Source organism: Petaurus breviceps, unplaced genomic scaffold (genome assembly GCF_028583685.1).
Source record: "Petaurus breviceps papuanus isolate PSGF00001 unplaced genomic scaffold, PetGlider_PUasm1.0 582, whole genome shotgun sequence".
Taxonomy (NCBI): domain Eukaryota; kingdom Metazoa; phylum Chordata; class Mammalia; order Diprotodontia; family Petauridae; genus Petaurus; species Petaurus breviceps.
The window spans coordinates 15,099,855-15,121,229 of NW_027186390.1; the positions used below are offsets into that span (position 1 = coordinate 15,099,855).

The 21,375-nt window shown below is 36.6% G+C and overlaps 1 protein-coding gene across 8 annotated transcripts in view; it reads left to right on the plus strand.

Moving 5' to 3' along the window:
* WWP1 (WW domain containing E3 ubiquitin protein ligase 1) overlaps positions 1-21,375 on the plus strand; it is a 147,311-nt gene that overhangs the window by 99,742 nt on the left and 26,194 nt on the right. For all 8 annotated transcript variants that reach the window (XM_069103616.1, XM_069103611.1, XM_069103614.1 and 5 more), the window contains 5 exons: positions 5,671-5,725; positions 5,823-5,907; positions 6,038-6,166; positions 17,316-17,388; positions 17,475-17,546. In XM_069103616.1, the coding sequence (XP_068959717.1) occupies positions 5,671-5,725; positions 5,823-5,907; positions 6,038-6,166; positions 17,316-17,388; positions 17,475-17,546 (414 nt within the window). The remainder of the gene's footprint in view (positions 1-5,670; positions 5,726-5,822; positions 5,908-6,037; positions 6,167-17,315; positions 17,389-17,474; positions 17,547-21,375) is intronic.

Below are 21,375 nucleotides of genomic sequence, written 5' to 3' on the forward strand. Positions count from 1 at the left end.
AACAACTTTGTCAATCTGATATGATGGATGTGATATGCAACCTTAATGTTGTTTTAATTGGAATTTCTCTATTAGTGACTTGGAACATTTTTTTGTATGACTATTTACAGCTTGGATTTCTTCCTCTGAAAAAGACCATTTATCAATTGGAAATTCTAATCCCATATTTGTAGTTGAATAGAATTGTTTGTAGGTCAGAAGAATTTTGTAAACTGTTCACAAGGCTTTATTTTTATTAGGAGTCTCTCTGGAGCCCTTAAAAAGCAGTACTGATGCTAATGGAAATCTTTCTTCATAACCTCTAATGAAGGGAAACATAAAATTATCTAATCCAATCATTCCATCTTTTCTATTTTTTTTTTTTTAAGCAATTGGGGTTAAGTAACTTGCTCAAGGTTACCCGGCCAGTTATTTCTGGGTGTGGTGCTGAGTGTCTGAGCCCGGGATTCGATCTCCAGGTCTATCTCAACACTGGAACCGGTGCTCTTACTCGCTGAGCCACCTGGCCGCCCCTCATTCCATCTTTTCTACAAGAAAAATAAGTGAAGTTTCGTCAAATGTTTTGCTAAAATTTATGCTAGTTATTTAGCTTTCCCCTGGTCTACCTAGTAATAGCCCTATCGCAAAAGGACATAAGTCTCATCTGGCATAACCTTTTGAAAAAAAATTATTTAGTATTTTATTTTTTCTCCAGTTACATGTAAAAACAATTTTTAACATTTAAAAAAAAAAGTTGAGTTCCAATTTCTCTCCACCCCCACCACCTTGTTGAGAAGGCAAGCAATTCAGTAGAGGTTATACATGTGAAATGATACAAAACATATCCATAATAGTTATGTTGTAAAAGAAAACAGACCAAAAAAAACTCAAGAAAAATAAAGTTTAAAAAAAAAGTATGCTTCAGTCTATATTCTGTCACCATCAATTCTTTCTCTGTGGATTGGTAGCATTTTTCAACATAAGACCATCAGGTTTGTCTTGGATCGTTGTAATGCTGAGAACAGCTAAGTCATTCATATCTTACAATATTGCTGTTACTTTGTATATAATATATTTCATTTTGCACCAGCCCATGGCAAGTCTTTTCAGGTTTTTCTGAGAGTACCCTGTTCATCATTTCTTAGAGTACAATCATAATCACATACCACAGCTTGTTCAGTCTTTCCCCAATTGATGGGTATCCCCTCAGTTTCTAATTCTTTGCCCATGGAAAAGAGCTGCTATAAATATTTTTGTGCATATATGTCCTTTTCCTTTTTTTTTTTTTAATCTCTTTTGGAATACAGACCTAGTAGTGGTATTGCTAGGTCAAAAGGTATGCATGCTTATAGCATTTGTGCATAGTTCCAAATTGCTCTATGAAATGGTTGAATCAGTTCACAACTCCAACAGCAATGCATATTAATGTCTCATTTTTCCCATATCCTCTCCAACATTTGTCATTTACCGTTTCTGTTCCATTAGCCAATCTAATAGGTATGAGCTAGTACCTCAGAATTGTTTTAGTTTGCATTTTTTCAGTCACCAGTGAGAGTACTTTTTCATAGACAGCTATAGATAGCTTTGATTACTTCATCTGGAAACTGATCATATCTTTTGATCATTTATCAATTGGAGAATGGCTCTTTTTTGTAAATTTGACTCAGTTCACTATATGTTTGAGAAATGAGGCCTTTATCAGAGAAACTTGCTTCAGAAATTTTTTTCATTGTTACTATTGCTACCTATATTTCTCTCCATCTTATTTACCACCACTCCATTTATTCTATTTTCTTTCCTTGCACCCTGTACTTCCTGAAAAGTGTTTTGCTTCTGATTTCCCCTTTCATTCTAACACACACACACACTCTGTCTTTCTCTTATCCCCTTCCTCTCCTACTTTCCTGTAGGGTAAAATAGACTCCTCTGCCCAATTGCATGTGTATATTATTCCATCTTTGATCCAATTCTGATGAAGAGTAAGGTTCACTCACTTCCCCTCCCCTCCCCTCTCCCTCTTTTGTAAAATCTTTTTTTTCAAGTGAGATAATTTATCCCATTCTACCTCTCCATTTCTCTTTCTCCAAGTACATGCCTCTCTTACCCTGTAAATTTTATTTTTTAGATTATCATCCCTTTATATTCAGCTCACACCTGTGCCCTCTGACTATAGAAATTCCTTCTGACTACCCTAATAATGCTAAAAGTCTTAGGAGTTGCAAATATCATCTCCCCATCTAGGAATATAAACAGTTTAAACTTATTAAGTCCCTTATTATTTTCCTTTCCTGTTTACCTTTTTCTGCTTTTCGTGAGTCTTGTATTTGAAAGTCAAATTTCCTGTTTAGCTTTGGTCTTTTCATCAAGAATGCTTGAAAGTCTTCTGTCTCATTTGAAGGATTATATTCAGTTTTGCTGAGTAGGTGATTCTTGATTATAATCCTAGCTTCTTTGCTCTCTGGAATATCATATTCCAAGCACTCTCATCCTTTAATGTAGAAACTGCTAAATTTTGTGTTGTCCTAACTTTGACTCCACCATACTTGAATTACTTATTTCTGGCTGCTTGCAATATTTTCTCCTTGACTTGGAAACTCTGGAATTTGACTATAATATTCCTGGCAGTTTTCATTTTAGGATCTCTTTCAGGAGGTGATCAGTGGATTCTTCCCATTTCTATTTTATCCTCGGTTTCTTGAATATCAGGGCAGTTTTCCTTGATAATTTCTTGAAAGATGATGATGTCTAGACTTTTTTTTTTAATCATGGTTTTCAGGTAGTCCAATAATCTTTAAATTTTCTCCTGGTTTTATTTTCCAGGCTACTTCTTTTTCCAGTGAGATATTTCACATTGTTATAATTTCGTGATTTCTCATAGAGCTTCCATTTGCTCCATTCTAATTTTTAAGGAATTGTTTTTCATTGAACTTTTGTACTCCTTTTGACTCTTTTGGACCTCCTTTTCCATTTGGCCAGACCTGCTTTTTTAAAACATTCTTCTCCTCGTTGGCCTTTTGGACCTCTTTTACCATTTGGCATAGTCTGTTTTTAAGGTGCTATTTTTTTTTTTTTGTATTTTTTTGTCTCTTTACCATAATGTTCACTCTTTTTCATTTTCTTGCATCACTCTCATTTCTCTTCCCAGTTTTTCTTCTGCCTCCCTTACTTGATTTTCAAAATCCTTTTTGAGCTCTTCCATAGCTTAAAACCAATTCATATTTTTTTTTTTTGGAGACTTTGAATGCAGGAACTTTGCCTTTGTTGTCTTTTGAGTATGTGTTTTAATCCTCCTTGTCACCATAAGAACTTTCTCTAGTCAGAGGTGGGTTTTTTCCCCATTGTTTGCTCATTTTCCCAGCTTATTTTTGGGCTCTTAACTGTTTCTTGTTAAAGTCGGGCACTGTTTCCAGGGTGGAGGACACACTGTCCCAAGCTTCAGGGTTTTTTTGCAGCTGTTTTTAGAGTTACTTCTAGGAACCTGTAAGTTTTCAGTTCTTCCAAAAGGTATGATCTAAGGAGAGGTGTTTACTACTCTCCTGACCTGTGCTGTGGTCTGTGAGTGACCACAAGTGCTCTTTTCTGTCCTAGAACTGTGAGGAAGATCCCACCCCACTCCATTCTGGTCACAAGTTTTGCTATGCTAGTATACCTCTTTGCCCTGGGACTGCCACCCAGGACTGTGACCTGGATCTGAGTGTGACCAAAGCAACAGAGTCCTGCCTCAGTGATAGCAAGAAGACCCCTGTAATCTCCTTCTGACCAGTTGTTTGACCTCTTTACCATCTGTGGACTGAGAGCTCCAGAAGCAGCCACTGCCACTGCTGAATCAGTCACTTCTAAGGCCTGTTCCTTTGTTGGGGCCAGGGCAGTGCTGGCACAGCCTTCACTGGACTGTACTCCACTCTGATTCAGTTGTGACAGGCATATCCACAAGAGTCTGCCTGTCATGTTATCAGTCTGAATTGGTTGATAAGCAAAAAGAAATTTTCTTCTATGTAAATTCAGATTCTGTGTCCAGCTCTACTAGTCTAGAAATTTACTTTAGAACTTCATCCCAGCTGATTCTATTTAGCTAAGAGGTAGGCTTCTCAGGTCATAATTTTCTTTTTTCCCTGAGTATGAGTGATTTGAGAAGTCAGTTGTAAGGAGGAACAGAAAAGCTACATTGTAACAATAATCTTAACTTTCTAATTGACAGGCAGGTAATTTCAGTAGTGCAGGTTGGTTTCTATCTTACCTCCTCCACATAGACATATAAAAAAGTACCCTTGTGAATAACATGGATGTCATCCAAACAGAAATTACTATAAGGTTTTCCCCCTTTCTAAGCAGTTGATTAATAAATTTCAATTTAGAAATTTTCCTTTTTTAATAGTAAGTTTGTTTTGTGAAAACTATGATATAAGTAAGATCTATACCTAAATCAGAACATTAATGTTTTAATATTGCTTGATTAACATTGTGATGTTTAATGAAGGCTGTTAATATGATGTTGGATGATTGGGGCCTTTAGTGCTTTTAACAGTATATATGGATATAAGTATGTAAATGTAATATGACACATAATACATAGGTAGCTTTTTAAACATTGAGGGACATAATTGAGAAATTTCTCATTGATTAGAATCATGCTGTAAAGATATTTAGTATCTTTTGATTTTAAAGTATTCTCGATATTCCATGGGTACCAAAAAAGGACAAAAACTAAAACCATTATGCATCTTGATTACTTTGATTTTGTGAGCTCTTCAGGGACAAATGAAAAATTTCTAATTTATATTAACAATCTATTATAAAATATTATTTTTAGTAAATTGTTAAAAAAAATTTTAATAGGAAGTTAAATACCAAAGTGCTTAACTATAAAATATCCTATAATCAAAAAATGAATTTTCAAATAACAGTTCTAGATTTATTGCATTCTTTTAAATTTTGGTTTTATGAATTGAACCTTTTTTTTTTCTCCCAGTAAGGATCCATCCCATTCACAGTAGTTAATATTTAGAGGCTTTAATTCATTGAAATGCTCATCTCAAATATAGCACCTTAATCCTAAATTTTCCTCTGTGTGTGTGTGTATACTCTTAAGATTTTAATGCAGCACTTGGGGTTTTTTTTGCATTAATTCTCTCCAGGCCCATATTTGTCACTGAGTTGGTGCCCATTCTGCCCCCCCCGTATTATGTTAATTTTAGATGTAAGATATTGAAAAAAAAACAGTATGAATTTACTGAGTTCAAATAATCTTGTATTTTTAATGATCATTAAGGTAATTATTTTAAATTATTATTTTTTAATAACTGTCTTCTAAAGATTTTACTTTTTAAAAACTATTTTCTTTTAAACATTACAATATTTTCTCAAGTATCTACCTTTCCTACTTCCATTTGGTTTTTGCAGAAGGATCTTTTGGTAGTTTTGTTGCCTGCATATTATGTTTTCTGTTAGGGAAATGAAAATTGTGAAAGCAAGTCTCTACAACTAGTCAACCATTCTTACCACAAATAACATATTTTTATGAGAATCTTCACTTTCAAATTCATTGCTCTGTCCAAATGCATATTTGGATTAAAAAGACCATAGTTACTATGAAATTAAATAGTATTTCTAGATTTCATGATTTTTTAGTTCTTTTTTAAATAAAGAACACCTTCAGATACTTGGCCTTTTGTTGTTGTTGTTCTAAATCAGGCTTCAATGCTGTCTGCAGAAAATGATCCTCTTGGTCCTTTACCACCAGGTTGGGGTAAGTTAACATACTATTTCTAAAGGTAAATAAAGATACTATATGACATAGGACTCAAAGTAAATGCTTATTATTTTATTATTCTCCCTTTTTCTAGAAAAAAGAGTAGATTCAAATGACAGAGTTTACTTTGTCAATCATAACACAAAAACAACACAGTGGGAAGACCCAAGAACTCAAGGGTAAGAGTACACTGTGTTCAGTTTGTATTACATTTAGCTTGCCTATGTTCATTGCAAATATACTAAAATAGAAGATATTTTTAATGTTCAAAAATCATGTTTAACTTCTTTTAATAAATTTATCTTGCAGTTTATTGCCTGAAAGTCCCCTTCCAGAAGGCTGGGAAATCAGATATACTAGAGAAGGTCTTAAGTATTTTGTTGATCATAACACGAAGACAACAACATTTAAAGATCCTCGGACTGGGAAATCCTCTGTGTAAGTGATAAACTAGATTTCTTTTAAAATACTACTTTTTGTTTTGGGGAAAGCATCTAATTTAGTACCTGGCAGTGTTTAAAGTAGGTTTTAGTTATGTTTGTGATATAAAATCTATAGCATTATAAATCTATAGCTTTATATAAATCTATATTAACATATTATAAATCTGTAGTTTTATTAATTCATTATTGATAAGGAATAAGATACAGATTTTTACAGCTAACTAAAGCTAAATTCATCAATAAATATTTGACTATCTATATACAAAGTAGTTTATCAAGTGGTATAAAGGTTAAATAGAATAATGAGAGAAACAGTACCTGCCTTCAGGGACCTTACTTAACGACCTTTTTTTTTATATCAGAATATAGGATAAAATAAACACATGAATTTCTTTTACATAGTTATCCTGGGTCCTCTTTGTTCTGACCTTGTGACTTAACTGTAGGCACCCCCTGAATGTTATACTGGCCTCTCCCTCTAATCCTCAGGTTTTATATTCCTTTATAATCCGGAGTAACCAAGCAACTCAGTGACACTTCTAAAATGCTACACTTAAGGGTATGAAAACCCCATGAATTTGTGAATGTAAAAATTAACAGAAATCCAAATAATAATGTATACCTAGTTTGGTACAGTTTCTTTGGTATCTAGTATTTACATTTCTAGGGGGCAGCTAGGTGGCACAGTACACAGAGTGCTAGGCCTGGAGTCAGGAAGACTCAATTATCTCCCTGAGTTCAAATCTGTCTTCAGACACTTACTAGCTATGTGACCCTGGGCAAATCACTGATCCCTGTTTGCCTTGATTTCCTCATCTGTAAAATGAGCTGGAGAAGGAAATGGCAAACCACTCCAGTATCTTTGCCAAGAAAACCCCAAATGGGCTCACAAAGAGTTGTATGTGACTGGAATGACTCAACAACAACTCCATGACAATAAAATGACAAGTATCCAGATTATTGACATGTCTCTTAATCTAGCTAATTTGGCTAACCTATATCTGAGCAAAACTTTTTTCTACAACAACTCCAAGTGGTAAACCAACTTTGTTTGAAGACTTTGAATAAGAAAAACTCAGAGTACCTGTCCAGACATCCTGTCCTTTGAGATAGCTCTATTTTAGGGGTTTTTTCATAAAATTAGACTAAATCAGATTCTTTGTACTTCTTTTAGTTGTATGTTGTTCTACCCTCTGGACACTACAGAATAGGTCTAGTCCCTCTTCCATATGACTTTAAATATTTGACAATAGTTATCATATTCTGATAAATCTTCTTTTATACTCATCCCCACTTAAAAGAAAGCAGCCAAAGATTTCTTGAGGTTTCAAAGGTGGCTAAGTAGAGTGCTCACACTTTTGACAGTTAATAGCCTCCATGGGGGGGGGAATACAGTTTTGAGGAAGATGAGTTCAGTTTGACCTACTGATTTGGGGTAGTCAGGTGAAAGTGTACAGCTGTCAGTTGGCACTAAAACTTCTAAAATTTTATAAAGATATGTAATATGTATTTCAAATTCCCAAGACATTGCTTGCACATTACCTGAATTTCTTAAACTTAGTATAATGAATTTGATTTAGCCTTTCTTTTCAACTAATTACTGTGATTATAGATTTTTCCTTCTCTCACTCCCAAATTTATTGTCTCTTTTGAGAAAGAAGGTAGTACATCAGAATGTCTTATCTTAGAAATAAAGTCGACTTCTTGCTATTTCTTTATCATCAATGTCCTGATGGTTTGACTAATTGAGTCAAACATTCAATTTTTTTAATCTCCTGACAGCATTACATGAGCAAAGCCCCATAACACAGAATCCTGAGTGCAGAGAAAATGCAACAGAGCTATAGTAAGGGTCAGCATTAGCTGACTCAGTTTCAGGCTAGAAAATACAGATTTCACAGCACTAGAAAAAAAGACATTGATGGAGGCTGGGTAGTATGCTTAACTTTGATTACCATCATAATTCAAGATTTTATTATTAAAAAGATGATTTGTAAGCATCTAGAAAACTAAATAGTTAACTCCAAGAGACAATACAACTTCATCAAAAACATTCAAGACTTTTTTTTTTTGCTTTTTTTTTTTTTTTGAGTGGAGAGGGCAGGGCAATTGGGGTTAAGTAACTTGCCCGTGGTCACACGGCTAGTAAGTGTGTCAAGTGTCTGAGGCCAGATTTGAGCTCAGGTCCTCCTAACTCCAGGGCCAATGTTCCATTCACTGCGCCACCTAGCCACCCCTCTTTTTAATAATAAGTGCAGACTTGGTATACTTATTAGCAAAACATTTGTCAAAGTCTTTTATACTGTTTTGATGGATAAGATGGAGAAATGTGCTAGGTGGCTTCAGAACTGGTTAAATAATCATACCCAAAGTGTAATCTTTAAAGGATCCATGTCAACATGAAAAGATGTCTCTGCAACATGCCCCACTGATCTGTCTTTAGCTATGTCATGTTTATTTTTGGGAAGAAAGGCAGTGTAATATAGTGGAAGTATGGCAACCTTGGATTCAGGAATCATTTAACTATTAAGTACTGACTATGTGCAAGGCAGGATGCTAAGTGCTGTGGATATAAACACAAAAATGGAACAATTCCTGTTCTCAAAGAACTTGTATCTTAATAGGGGTATAGCATATAGATATATGCTATACACACATACACACACGTATATATACGTATATAATATATGTATATAGTATAATATATACAATAATATGGTATATAATATATACATGTATATAATATATATTAACCTTGAAAGTGAAGGCATTCACAGCTGTAAGGACCAGAGAAGGCCTTTTGTAGAAGGTAAAGATTGAGCTCAGTCTTTAAGGCAGCCAGAGATTCCAAGAGGCAGAGTTGAAGAAAAAGAGCATTCTACAAAGGGGGAACATTCATTATAAACACTCAGAAGTAGAAGCGGACATATCCTATGTGAAAGACAAGTAGACCAATGTGGCTGGTCCATTGAGTACAAGGAGAGTAAAAAGGTAGGATAGGGCCAGGTTATATGAAGAGCTTTGAATGCCAAAGGTAGCAGACACTGTAACTCAGACACTGGAATTTATTAAGTAGGGAGTGACATGGCCAGATCTGTACTTTCAAAAAATACTTTGGCAGCTCTGTGAAGGATGAGGAGAAACCTGAGGCAAGGCGATCAGTTAGAAGTCTGTTGCAACAGTCTAGTTAGAAAGTTCCCTGGGCCTGAATTTGGATACTAACAATGTGAGTGAGGAAAGGGAGACCTGTACAAAAGATATTATGGATATAGAAATAATAACTTTGACAACCAATTGAATAAGTAGAGTGAGTGAGTGAGTGAATAATAAATGGTGACATCTAGGTTGCAAACCTGGTTAACTGGAAGGATGGGATAGATTTAGTAGAAGAGATGACAAGCTTTGTTTTGGATGTGTTGAGTTTATGAAACCTTGGGGATATACAGTTTGACATGTTCATTAGATAATTGTTCATATATACCTGGAGCTTAGAAGAGGAAGTAGAAAGAAATATGTGGATCTTGGAATCTTCTGCATAGAGATGATAATTGAACCTATGAGAGTTTATGAGATCAAGTGAGAGTGTGTAGTAAGAAGAGGTCATAAGATACAACTTTGGGATACACTCATAATTAGTGGCTTTGACATGGGTGCAGAAGTAGTGAAGTTGACTAAGGAGAAGCCATAAAGGTAGGAAGAAAAAGAAGAAAAAACACTTGCAAGGGAAACCTAGAGAAGAGAAAGTATTTAGAAGGTAGTAAATAGTACTAGGTGATGCAGGGATGTCAAGAAGGATAAATATTGAGGAAAGGCCATTATATTTGACAATTAAGAGGTTATTGGTACCTTCAGTGAGTGCTAGAAGCTAGAATTCAGAGGGTTTAGAAGTAAGAGTGAGTAATGGAAATGGTGGCACCAAATAGAGAGCTTTTTCAAAGAGTATGGTTAAGAAGGTGAGGCATGCTATAGAACAGGGATGCACAACATAAGGCCTGCGGGCTACTTTCAGCTAGCCAAAGGATTTTGGCTGTCTGATGTCTCATGACCCATAGCAGCCAGCCATCATCATCTGTCTCTAATCTATTTGCAGCCTGAAGAAATTTAACTTATTTTAACTGATCCCTCCCTGTTGCCAAGTTATGCAGATATGGTATAGAATGATTGTGAGTATGAATGATAGGATCTAGTGAGGGTTTTTTAAGGAAGGAGAATCAGTTGATAGAGACTAAAGATGATCAAAGAGAAGAAAGGGAAGAAGGAAAAAGGAGGATGATAGTAGATGTAATCTGTTGGAGAATACATGAAGGGATGGGATCAAGTATGAAACCTTGTCATCAGACTGGAGAGAAAGTAGGGGGTGATGTCAGAGATATACAAGATGAAAAGAGGCGGCTCATCACAGATGGCTTTTATTTTCTCAGTAAAAATATGAAGTAAGGCCCTGGGGAGCAGGGGGCTGCAGGTTCTGTGTGACACTTGAAGAGAGAAGAGGAGATTTGAAATAGTCATTGTGGTGAATGGCAATTGTCTTCTTACAGGAAGTTGTGATTGGTTAATATAAATTTATAGTATTAGCAGTGTTGCATGATGTCTTTTAGCTGTGTTCGGTGTGTGTGTAGGAGCAAACAAGGTAGATGGTAGAAGTAATGCAGGATTGGAATTTCACAAGATCTGTATGACAGTAGGACAAGGGATTTGAGAGTACATAATTGAACCACTCCAATGAGAAGTTGAAATTGAGAAGGAAAGAGTATAACCAGAGCAGGAGTAATTTCCTAGGAAAGTACTGAGGTCACAGTGAAGGCAAAGAATAGGTTTAGGAGTAGTAAGGCTTGGGAAGTTATGTAATAATAGAAATTCAGATTGAAAAAATTTAGAATTGTAGACAATGAAAGTTGCATTATTGTGACTGACCTTTGTGACTTTCCCTCTGGTGGAATAAAGGAGGTCACACAAGTTGAATAGATTAAAGAATTAGAATATTTGAGGCAACATCCGCATATATGTCAGAACCCCACATTCTGAGGTGAGGTCAGGAGTTGGGATGGGAAGGGAAACTGTTTCAGAGGAGAAATAGAAAGTTGTATTTGAGGGACAGCAGTGTAGTTGGATCATAAAATGCATGGAGAGTAGAGTATAAGCAGGTTGAAAATAGAGAAAAGGACAAATGTGTGAAGTTTTAAATGCCAAAACAGGAGTAGCTATTTTATCTGTCATGAGGAGCCCCAGGAGCTTGTTGAGCAGGAAGGCTAACATGGTCCAAGAAAAATTTTCTTACCAGCTTAAAGAGGATGGATTGGAGTGGGGAGAGACTTAAGAATAAGAGCCTATTTAGAAAGCTATTGTAGTAATCCAGGTGAGAAGCAAAAGAGTTGTTGGATATATGAGTCCAAAGAAAGGGAATGTATTTGAGAAATGTCACAAAGAACAATAAGATTTGTTAATGTATTCTATATGTGGGGTAAGGCTCTTATGATTGAAGTCAGAAGGCAGAACAAAATTAATGGTTCACAGGTTCTTCATGATGGTACAAATAAGAGTTAGTGGAATTGGTTTTGTGATATACCCAAAAGCAGCAAGAGATAAACATTTCATTGAACCTTTGACCATCTTGCATTGTAGTACTCGTGATAAACATGAAAAAAAAGCAAACACAAACTTCCCACCCCCACCCCCCAGTCACTGTACAACAACATGGAAATGATTAGAGCTTATATGTCAGCATCTCTTGTAGACAAAGAGAATCAGAGGAATTCTAGAAGTAAATAAATAGATCCTCCAAATTGAGTCAAAATATACTTTAATATTCTGTAACTTTAATGTAAAAGTGAGCATCAGAAGAAAATTTTTAAAAAGTCGCTTAACATGGAGAGAAAAATGTGCATCCAGAGAAAGAACTACAAAGAACTAAGTTTATATCCAGGTGGAAGCAAAATACCTGATCTTTTTCGTTCTCTTATTTGGTTTTATGTCCTCTTTACCATTTTTCATGCCAGCTGGTACAATCCGTCCTTATAACCTGACCAATGTATAATGTCAAAGTATTTACAGATCCTATACTTGACTATAAGCCACCATGGGGGGAGGGAATTTCACAAAATGTGAAATTCAAGGAATTGTGGAATTGAATCCTGTAAACTAAAAGGAAACAAACAAATTAATAAAGAAAAAAAAAGTCGCTTAACCCCAGTTACCCTCAAAAAAAAGAGGGGGGAATAAGAAATGAAAGAGGCCAAAAACTTGTAGACCATATTAAAATCTCCTTTCTGTGGGGCAGCTAGGTGGCGCAGTGAGTAAGAGCTGGGATCAGATACTTAACACCCAAACAAAAAAAACTGGCCATGTAACCTTGGGCAAGTTACTTAACCCCAATTGCTTTAAAAAAATAAAGTAAAATAAAATCTCTTTTCTGTGTATTTTCAAGGGGACTGTCAGGTGATGAACATATGAGGCAATGAATAATGTCACAAAATGAAATTAATTATATTATAATAGGTAGGAAACAAAAAATCTCTGGAGTCATTTTGAATAAACAGTGTACAGGTCTGTCTGTGTTCAGGTTAACCATTGAATTATTGAAGCAAAAATCTACATCTGTGCCAAATCAGTAGAAGGAATAAAAATTAAAAACATGGTATGCAGCTCTAATCACACCTGACTGATTAAAACAAACTGCTGACATCAAAAAGAACAAGAGGTAAAAGAACAGATGCTGACACAGACATTCTATTTCCTAAAAAGTTTCTGTGTAAATCACTCACAGCAAGAAAATTAAAAACCTAGAAATTGCCTCTTCCAAACACTGGCCCCTCAAAAAGTACAGATAGATGGCAGCTGTGATTAATGCTAGTTTATAACAAAAACTATATAAGCGAAGATAAAAATCATCATCACCCAATGAAACTGAGAAACAATGGGTATAAAAATAAGTGTATAGAAAGGTGACAAATAGGAAATTTCTCAGAGGCTCTCTAAAATTAGATCACATCCCTAGAGCATTTAATAACATCAGTAAGGAAAGCTGGCATTTATATAGTGCTTTTAAGGTTTGCAAAGCACTTCACAAATATCTTACTTGATTGTCATGATAACCCCTAGAGGGAGGTATTACTGGCATCCCAATTTTATAGATGTAGAAACTGAGGCAGACAAAGTTTAAGTCACTTGCACAAAATCACACAGCCAGTCCTGTGACTGACTCTGAACTTGGGTCTTTCTGACTCAAGGTCCAATGCTTTATTCACTGTGCCATAAGACAACAAATATATCCTCCAAAAGAGAAAAGAGTTTCCAAGATTTCTATAACAAATTATTTTCCATCACTAACAATGGAGCTACCATATTAGGAGTCTTTAATATGTTCCATAAGGAGGTAGAAATGGCACTAAAGAAATCAAAGTTTAAACCATGTTAGATGCCAGGGATATCCAAGCTGCTTGCAACCCAGTTTTGAGGGTGTTAAGAGTTAATTTTCAAGATACAAAGAGGGAAAGATGCCAGATGATCAGAAATAAACATGGACATTAATGAAAAAAAAACCATTAAAGAAAATATCAGTAAATGCCAATAAATACTTATTTTTCCCATCTTTGTAAGATTTTTAAAACTAACATGTACTTGTATTGCAGGAATTCTTTGTAAGAGGGGTATAGATGTGCTTTTTCCAATGATATTTAACAGCAGTTGTTGTTCAGTCGTTTTTCAGTTGTGTCTGACTCTTCGTGACCCCATTTGGAGTTTTCTGGGCAGAGTTACTGGAGTGCTTTGCCATTTCCTTCTCTAGCTCATTTTACAAATGAGGAACTGAGGCAAACAGGGTTAAGTGACTTGCCAAAGAGTCACACAGCTAGTAAGTGTCTAAGGCTGGATTTGAACTCAGGAAGATGAACTTTCCTGATTCCAAGCCTAGTGTTCTATCCACGGCACGACCTCATTGCCTGCTTAAAAGCAGACCACTGCTTTAAAAGTCATATGGTTGACTGAAAAATGAAGAGAAGACAAACTTCCTGTTCTTGTTAGTTGCAAAAAAGCATTTCATTTGGGCATGACATTAATGTATTCCTAAAGGCTTTTTCTCCAGATGGCTCATGCATGTCAATTTTCCTTGAAAAATATAATGCAAGGGGTGGCTAGGTGATGCAGTGAATAGAGCACTGGCCCTGGAGTCAGGAGGACCTGAGTTCAAATTCGGCCTCAGACACTTAACACTAGCTGTGTGACCTTGGGCAAGTCACTTAACCCCAGTTGCTCCTCCAAAAGGAGGTGGAGGGGAAGAAAAATATAATGCAGAAATTACTTTGATTCTTTGCAACCATCATGGAGGAAATGCATAGTAAATTACAAACAGAAGAGGTTTTTCTTCAGATGTTCCTGTTCATGTTCATCACATCAAGCCCGTGAATATTTCAGAGCCTTTTAAGTGAGGCCTAATTAGCCATGCAGGAAAAACTAAGTGAATGAAGAATGCTTATTGTCCATACTGTGATACACAGTTGCATGACAGCCCTTCAGAACTGGACCATCAGTAAATATATCTTGGACAGACAATGCAAATAGACATCGAAGTAGACCCAGAGTTGAATGGAAGGAGAAAAGGTTGGGTTGTCTTTGCAAGCTATTTTAAATGACCCTGACCTCTCTGAAACAAAAGCCCATTTTTAAAAACATTAATATTCTTCTAGTGTATGGTTGAATAAAATCATAGAATATTATAGTTTCCACAAAACTAAAGCTAAGGTGTCATTGAAAAAGCAGTGGTGAGTAAGTCCTGTGGTGGGCATGAACCAACCTAACATAATACTAATGAAATGTTACATGTGAGTAGCATAAAAAATGTCAGAGAGATAAAGAACTGAAAAAGGAGTTGGGCCAGTTTAAGGGGGCAGACTGTCCTGCCCACTATGCCAAATGTAAGGGGGCAGACCATCCTGCCCTGATTATGCCAGTTGTAGGGTAGCATACTCTACAAGAGAATCCTAAGATAACCAAAGAAAGAGGGGGTTATTCCAGCTTGGTTATTAATAGGGTTAATTTTGTTAATTGGGTTGTTTAAGGAGATTTACTCACAAGTTGTCCTGTGTAGCAGCAGGACAAAATAACATCGTGGATTCGTCTCCCAACCCTAGGCCAACTAGCCAAGTGTGATAGAAATAGAACAAAGAAGGCATAGTGCCAGGATGACCCTGGGTCACATGCAAGTTTTCCCATGAGATAATTGGAACTTCTTTTTCTGTTTACATTTACTCGAGGAAGTTTACATTCTTTTTTTTTTTTTTCAGATTTTTAATTTATTTATTTTTAGTTTTCAACATTCATTTCCACAAGATTTTGAGTTATAATTTTTTCTCTCCCTATCTTTCAGAAGTTTACATTCTTTCTGTGAAGTCAGAAGTCACCTTCCCATTTTGACCTACTGTCCTACTGCTAGATTTAGTGTAAAACTACAGGACAGCCCACTTTCACCCTTGGTGTCCCCTCAGTATCTGGAAGCACTGTACAAACTTGAGTTGTTATTGTGAATTAAAACCATTGTACTGTAATACAGTGGTGCCTTCAGGATCTCTTGAGATATATAAAGCTATTCCCTAATATATTAAATACCTCTCTGCTTTTAGAGTTTCTTCACTATCTTTCTTCTACTGCCATGTTCTCCTCTTATTGCCACTACTAGCTCTGCCCTGAATCACTTAAGCAATGGTCTAAATGTCACTCTACTTAGAGAATAAAGTTCATGGATTAACGATCTTATTTTGTTATTTCTCAAAGTTCTTGTTCTTTTTGGTATTTAGAATTGTGTGGGTTTAAGGAAAGAACTGGCTGCTAAAAAATCTGACCATAGCATTGTTATTGTATTTTGTTAATAGGGTTTTTTTTCCTCCCCTAATTTAATATTGTTCCTTCAGTGTAAACTGCTCACTGCACATTTAACCAGTAATCTGTTCATTACTAAATCCAGTTACCTTTTTCAAGGTTTCATTCTTATTCTTTTGTTATTATTGGACTCCTTGTCTCTCTGTTACCCTTTTCTTCCAGGGTTTTCCTGGTGCTACTCTCTTCTGGTTCTCTTCCTGCCTAAAGCTCCTTAGTCTCATTTTTAGGTCATTATCCATGTCCCACCTTCCATATGTGGGTCTATACCAACTGTTTGGGGCTGTTTGGGGCTATCCTAGGTAAAAAATGCCTTTGACTATTCAGAACTAAAAGGGATTATGGGGGCCATCTGGTCCATGTCTCATTTTGTAGATGACAAAATTGAAGCCCAGAGAAGTTAATTAACTTAATTTAAGTTCGCATAGGAACTAAGTGACAGAAATGAGATGCCCAATTTAGAGAACTTGGGGTTTCTTCCAATTTTTTCTCTTGCCTTTCCTTTTCTCCCTTCTCTAAACTCTCTTGAGTTGAACTCCGAAATTAATATATTCAGTACTTATATCCAACCTGAGTTATAATCCTTCCTCACCCCTACTTGGCTCTATCTCTTGGACTTCTCCATCTGGATGTCTCATAGACATCTTAAACGGAACTCATTGTCTTTTCCCCCAGGTCCATCCTTCCTCCTAAGGTTCCATATTTTTAAGTCACCACATTTTTAAATCATTTATCCATTTTCAGAGCCATATTTGACTTCACTCTTTCTCACTCCCTATACCCCATTATTTGCCAAGTCTTATCAGTTCTGCACAAGAAATCTCCCATTCATCTCCTTCCCTATCCTTAACTTAGTCATCACTTTAGTTCAGGCCTTCATCATCTCTTGCAAGGAGCTGCTGAAATAGCTTCCTATTATTCCCCCCACCTCCATTTTCTTTTCTTTCCCAATATATTTTCTGTACAGATGCCAAATCAATACTCCTGAAGAGTAGGTTTAATCATATAGCATTTCTGTAGACTCTCATGTAAATGTAAACTCCTTTGTTTGGCATTTAAAGTCTTTCACAGTATGGCTCTAGCCTATTTTTCCACATTTATTACACATTAGAATTCCCATGTACTCTAAATTCCAACCAAAGTGGTCTACTTGTGAGTTCCTCATTACTAAAGGTCTTCAAGTAGAAGTTAAGTGGGGTTGGACTAGATGAATTTTGAGGTTTATTCAAACTCTTGAGTTTATATGATTCTACTAATTTATTTTCTATTTCATTTAGAACTAAAGGCCCACAAATTGCTTATGAACGCAGCTTTAGGTGGAAACTTGCACACTTCCGTTATTTGTGCCAGGTACTAAAAATATGGCATTCATAAAGATATTTGTTTTTGTCTTTATATAAAATATGTATATTAAGTGATATTACTTATATTTCTAGTCTAATGCACTACCCAGCCATGTGAAAATCAATGTATCCCGGCAGACATTGTTTGAAGACTCTTTCCAACAGGTAAGAGTATATTCAATATTACTAATTTTTACAAAAAAAAAATACAAAAATGGTATTGCCTTATTGTACAGTAAATATTTTAAATATTGAAGTATTCCTTTTTATTAACTTATAAATCATATAGCAGACGTTTACTTGAAAATTTTATTTGGCTTAATTTGCAACACTCGATCTATACCAATACTAATAGTGATTTAGAGTAGCTATACAATGTATTTTGATTCATCATCCAAACACTTTGAGATGTAGTGCTGGGAACCTCCATGAAAATTTCTCTTCTTCGGATGGAATAAGAAATGTAACTTATAGGGCTGCTAGGTGGCACAGGGAATAGAGCACTGGCCCAGGAGTCAGGAGGACCTGAGTTCAAATATGGCCTCAGACACTTAACACTTACTAGCCAGGTGACCTTGGGCAAGTCACTTAACCCCAATTGCCCTGCCTTCCCCCCTCCCAAAAAGACCAAAAAAATATTGTAATTTATATTAAAATACTACTATATTCAGATATTTAATAAGTAACATTTCTCTTTCCCTTTTCCATCACATGTTAAAAAAAAAACTATTAAAGCAGCCTGCAGATTATAATCCTTACTTTTAAATTGGTTGAATTTGGCAAAACTACTATGTTCAGTTCTTTCCCTCTGATTGGTTTTGTAAACTCTAGGACTCTAGCCAAGAAAACAAAAGGAAAATGGTAGAATTTTGCCTAAATATGGTCTGAGGCTCTGCAAATATGTTGCTAATTTTACAAGGGAAGAAATTTTTCCCTTTAAATCGTGACAAGATATTATCATTCTCAAAATAACAGCTATACTCCTTACTGGACATTTTATCATTTGTGGTATTTTGCCTTTTGTGTTTATAGAGATGTGTTTTTAATAATAGTGTAAATATAATTTTAAATATTTGTTTTTAAAACTTTGAATTCCAGATTCATTCCCGTCCTCCCTTGTCACCCACCCTTACTGGGAACATAAGCAGTTCAGTATAGGTTGTACATGTGTAGCTAATGCAAAACATTAACATAGTAGATATATTGTAAAAGACTGACTATATTTCCCTCCCTCCTATCCCACCACCCACTTGTTCTATTCTCTACTTTGATCCTGGCCCTTTTCAAAAATGAGTGCTTCTAACTTCCCTCCCCCCCAGCTTGCCCTCCCTTCCATTATCCCCCCTCTCAGCCCCCTCTCCCCTACTATCCTGTAGGGTGAGATACCCTATTTAGTGTGTATATCATTCCCTCCCCAAGCCAAATTCAATGAGAATAAGGTTGAGCCATTCCCTTTTGCCTTCCTATTCTTCCCCTCCATTGTAACCATTTTCCCTTGCCTCTTATATATGATAGTTTACCCCATTCTGTCTCTCCCCATCTCCTCTCATTATATTCCTCTCTTACCTCTTAATTTCACCATTTAAGTGTCATCCCTTCCTATAAGTTGGTCCAGTGCCCTCTATCTATGTATACCTGTAAACACATATACACACATTCACATATGTATTTATACGCCTGTATACCCTCTGATATAGACACACACACACACACACATATATATATTTCTGTTCCCTTCAACTATTATCATACTGAGAAAAGTTTCATCAGTTACAGTTATCGTTTTTCCCTGTAGGATTGTTAATAGTTCAACTTTGGTAAGTGGCTTATGATTTCTTTTCCCTGTTTACCTTCTCAAGCTTGTCTTACTTCTTGTTTCTGAATGTCAAATTTTCTGTTCAGCTCTGGTTTTTTCATTAAGAATGCTTGAAAGTCCTCTATTCCACTGAATGACAATATTTTCCCCTGAAACATGATACTCAATTTTGCTGGGTAGGTGATTCTTGGTTTTAATCCCAGCTCCTCTGCCCTCCAGAATATCATATTCCAAGCCCTTCGATCCCTCAGTGTAGAAGCTGCCAGATTCTGGGTTATCCTGATTGTGTTTCCACAATATTCAAATTGTTTCTTCCTGGCTGCTTATAATATTTTCTACTTGATCTGGGAATTCCAGAACCTAGCTATAATATTCTTGGGAGTTTTCTTTTTGGGATCCTTTTCAGGAGGTGATCAGTAGATTCTTTCAACCTCTATTTTGCCTTCTGGTTCTAAAACATCAGGGCAGTTTTCCTTGAGAATTTCTTGGAGGATGATTTCTAGATTCCTTCTTTGATCATGGCTTTCAGGTAGTCCAATAATTTTTAAATTATCTCTGCAGGATCTATTTTCCAGGTCAGTGGTTTTTCCCATGAGATATATTACATTGCCTTCTATTCTTTCATTTGTTTGGATCTGTTTAACATCATCTTGATTTCTCATAAAGTCATTAGCTTCCATTTGCTCCAATCTAATTCTGAAGCAATGATTCTCCTCAGTGAGCTTTTGAGATTCTTTTTCCATCTGGCAAATTTGGCTTTTTAAGGCATTCTTCTACTCATTGCCTTTTTGAGCCTCTTTTGCCATTTGAGTTAGTCCATTTTTTAAGGTTTGATTTTCCTCAGTCAGGCTGTTGACTCTCATTTCATAATTTTCTTGCATCGTTCTCATTTTTCTTCCCAATTTTTCTTCCACTTATCTGCTTCTTAAGATCCTCTATGGCTTGTAACCAGCTCGTATTTTCCTTTGAAGCTTTTGGTGCAGGAGTTCTGACTTCATTGTCTTCCCCCTGTTTCTTTTTGTCCCCAAAATAGGACTCTAATGTTAGAATCTTCTGTTTGCTTTGTTTCCTTTGCCTGGTCATGTCTCCCCTCAGTCACTTGACCCCTGGGCTTTTTGCCACAGTAGGACTCTGCCACCAGACAGGGAAGCTTCCGTCCCAAACACTGGGGTTTTCTCAGCTGCCAGAGGTATTAGTTGGGTGCCCTCTCTGAAGCCTCCACACACTCTGGCAAGCTGGTCACACACCCCAGACTTCCACCCTAGACTGCAATCCAGATCCAAGCAGGTTAAAGCCAGAGTGATTACCTCTCAGACTGGTTGTTTGGTCCCCCTTCAGTCTGCAGGCCAGGAGCTGAAGCTGCAAGGTGACACTGGCTGATTCTTCTTGCCCTGGGGGCAAAAGCCGACACACTCCCAGCTACTGGTCCCAAAGTCCACACTGCACTCACCTCTCACTTTGTCCTTCGCATCTATGTGTTGATAAATCTGGAAACGGCCACAGCTGCTGGTGATCTGCATTCCCTCCAGCCGGTGGCTGGTCAGACCCGCCCTAGGGCTAAAACCTCTGGCTCATGGGGCCTTGGCTCAGCTCCCAGAGCACTTCACTGGCCAATTCCTGCTGGCCTGCCAGGCTGTCCTCAGCAGGAGGTTAGCTTCTCTGTGTCATTTTGTGGGTTCTGGAGCTCCAAAATTTGTTCAGAGTCCCCTTTTACATGGATTGGGGAACGTGGAAGCTGGAGCCGCACAGAGGTTGTGTTTCTACTCCATCTTGACTCCACCGCCCCCCCCCTTTTATAGAGATTTGTGTGTATATGCGTCCATTATTTTTTAAGAAAAAAAAATTTTTTTTTTACACATTGTACTGAGTATGCATTGTAAGGCATTAGTATTGAATGAAAACATACTGATAACAAAATATCTTCCCTCATGTCCACAAACATACTCAGATATCAGCTATGTTTAAAAGTTTTTCCCTTGGGACGGCTAGGTGGTACAGTGAATAGAGCACCTGCCCTGGAGTCAGGAGTACCTGAGTTCAAATCTGGCCTCAGACACTTAACACAAAAACTAGCCATGTGACCTTGGGTGAGTCACTTAACCCCAGTTGCCCTCCAAAAAGCAAAAAAAAAAAAGTTTTTCCCTTCTCCTTGATTCCCTCAACATATCATACTATGTA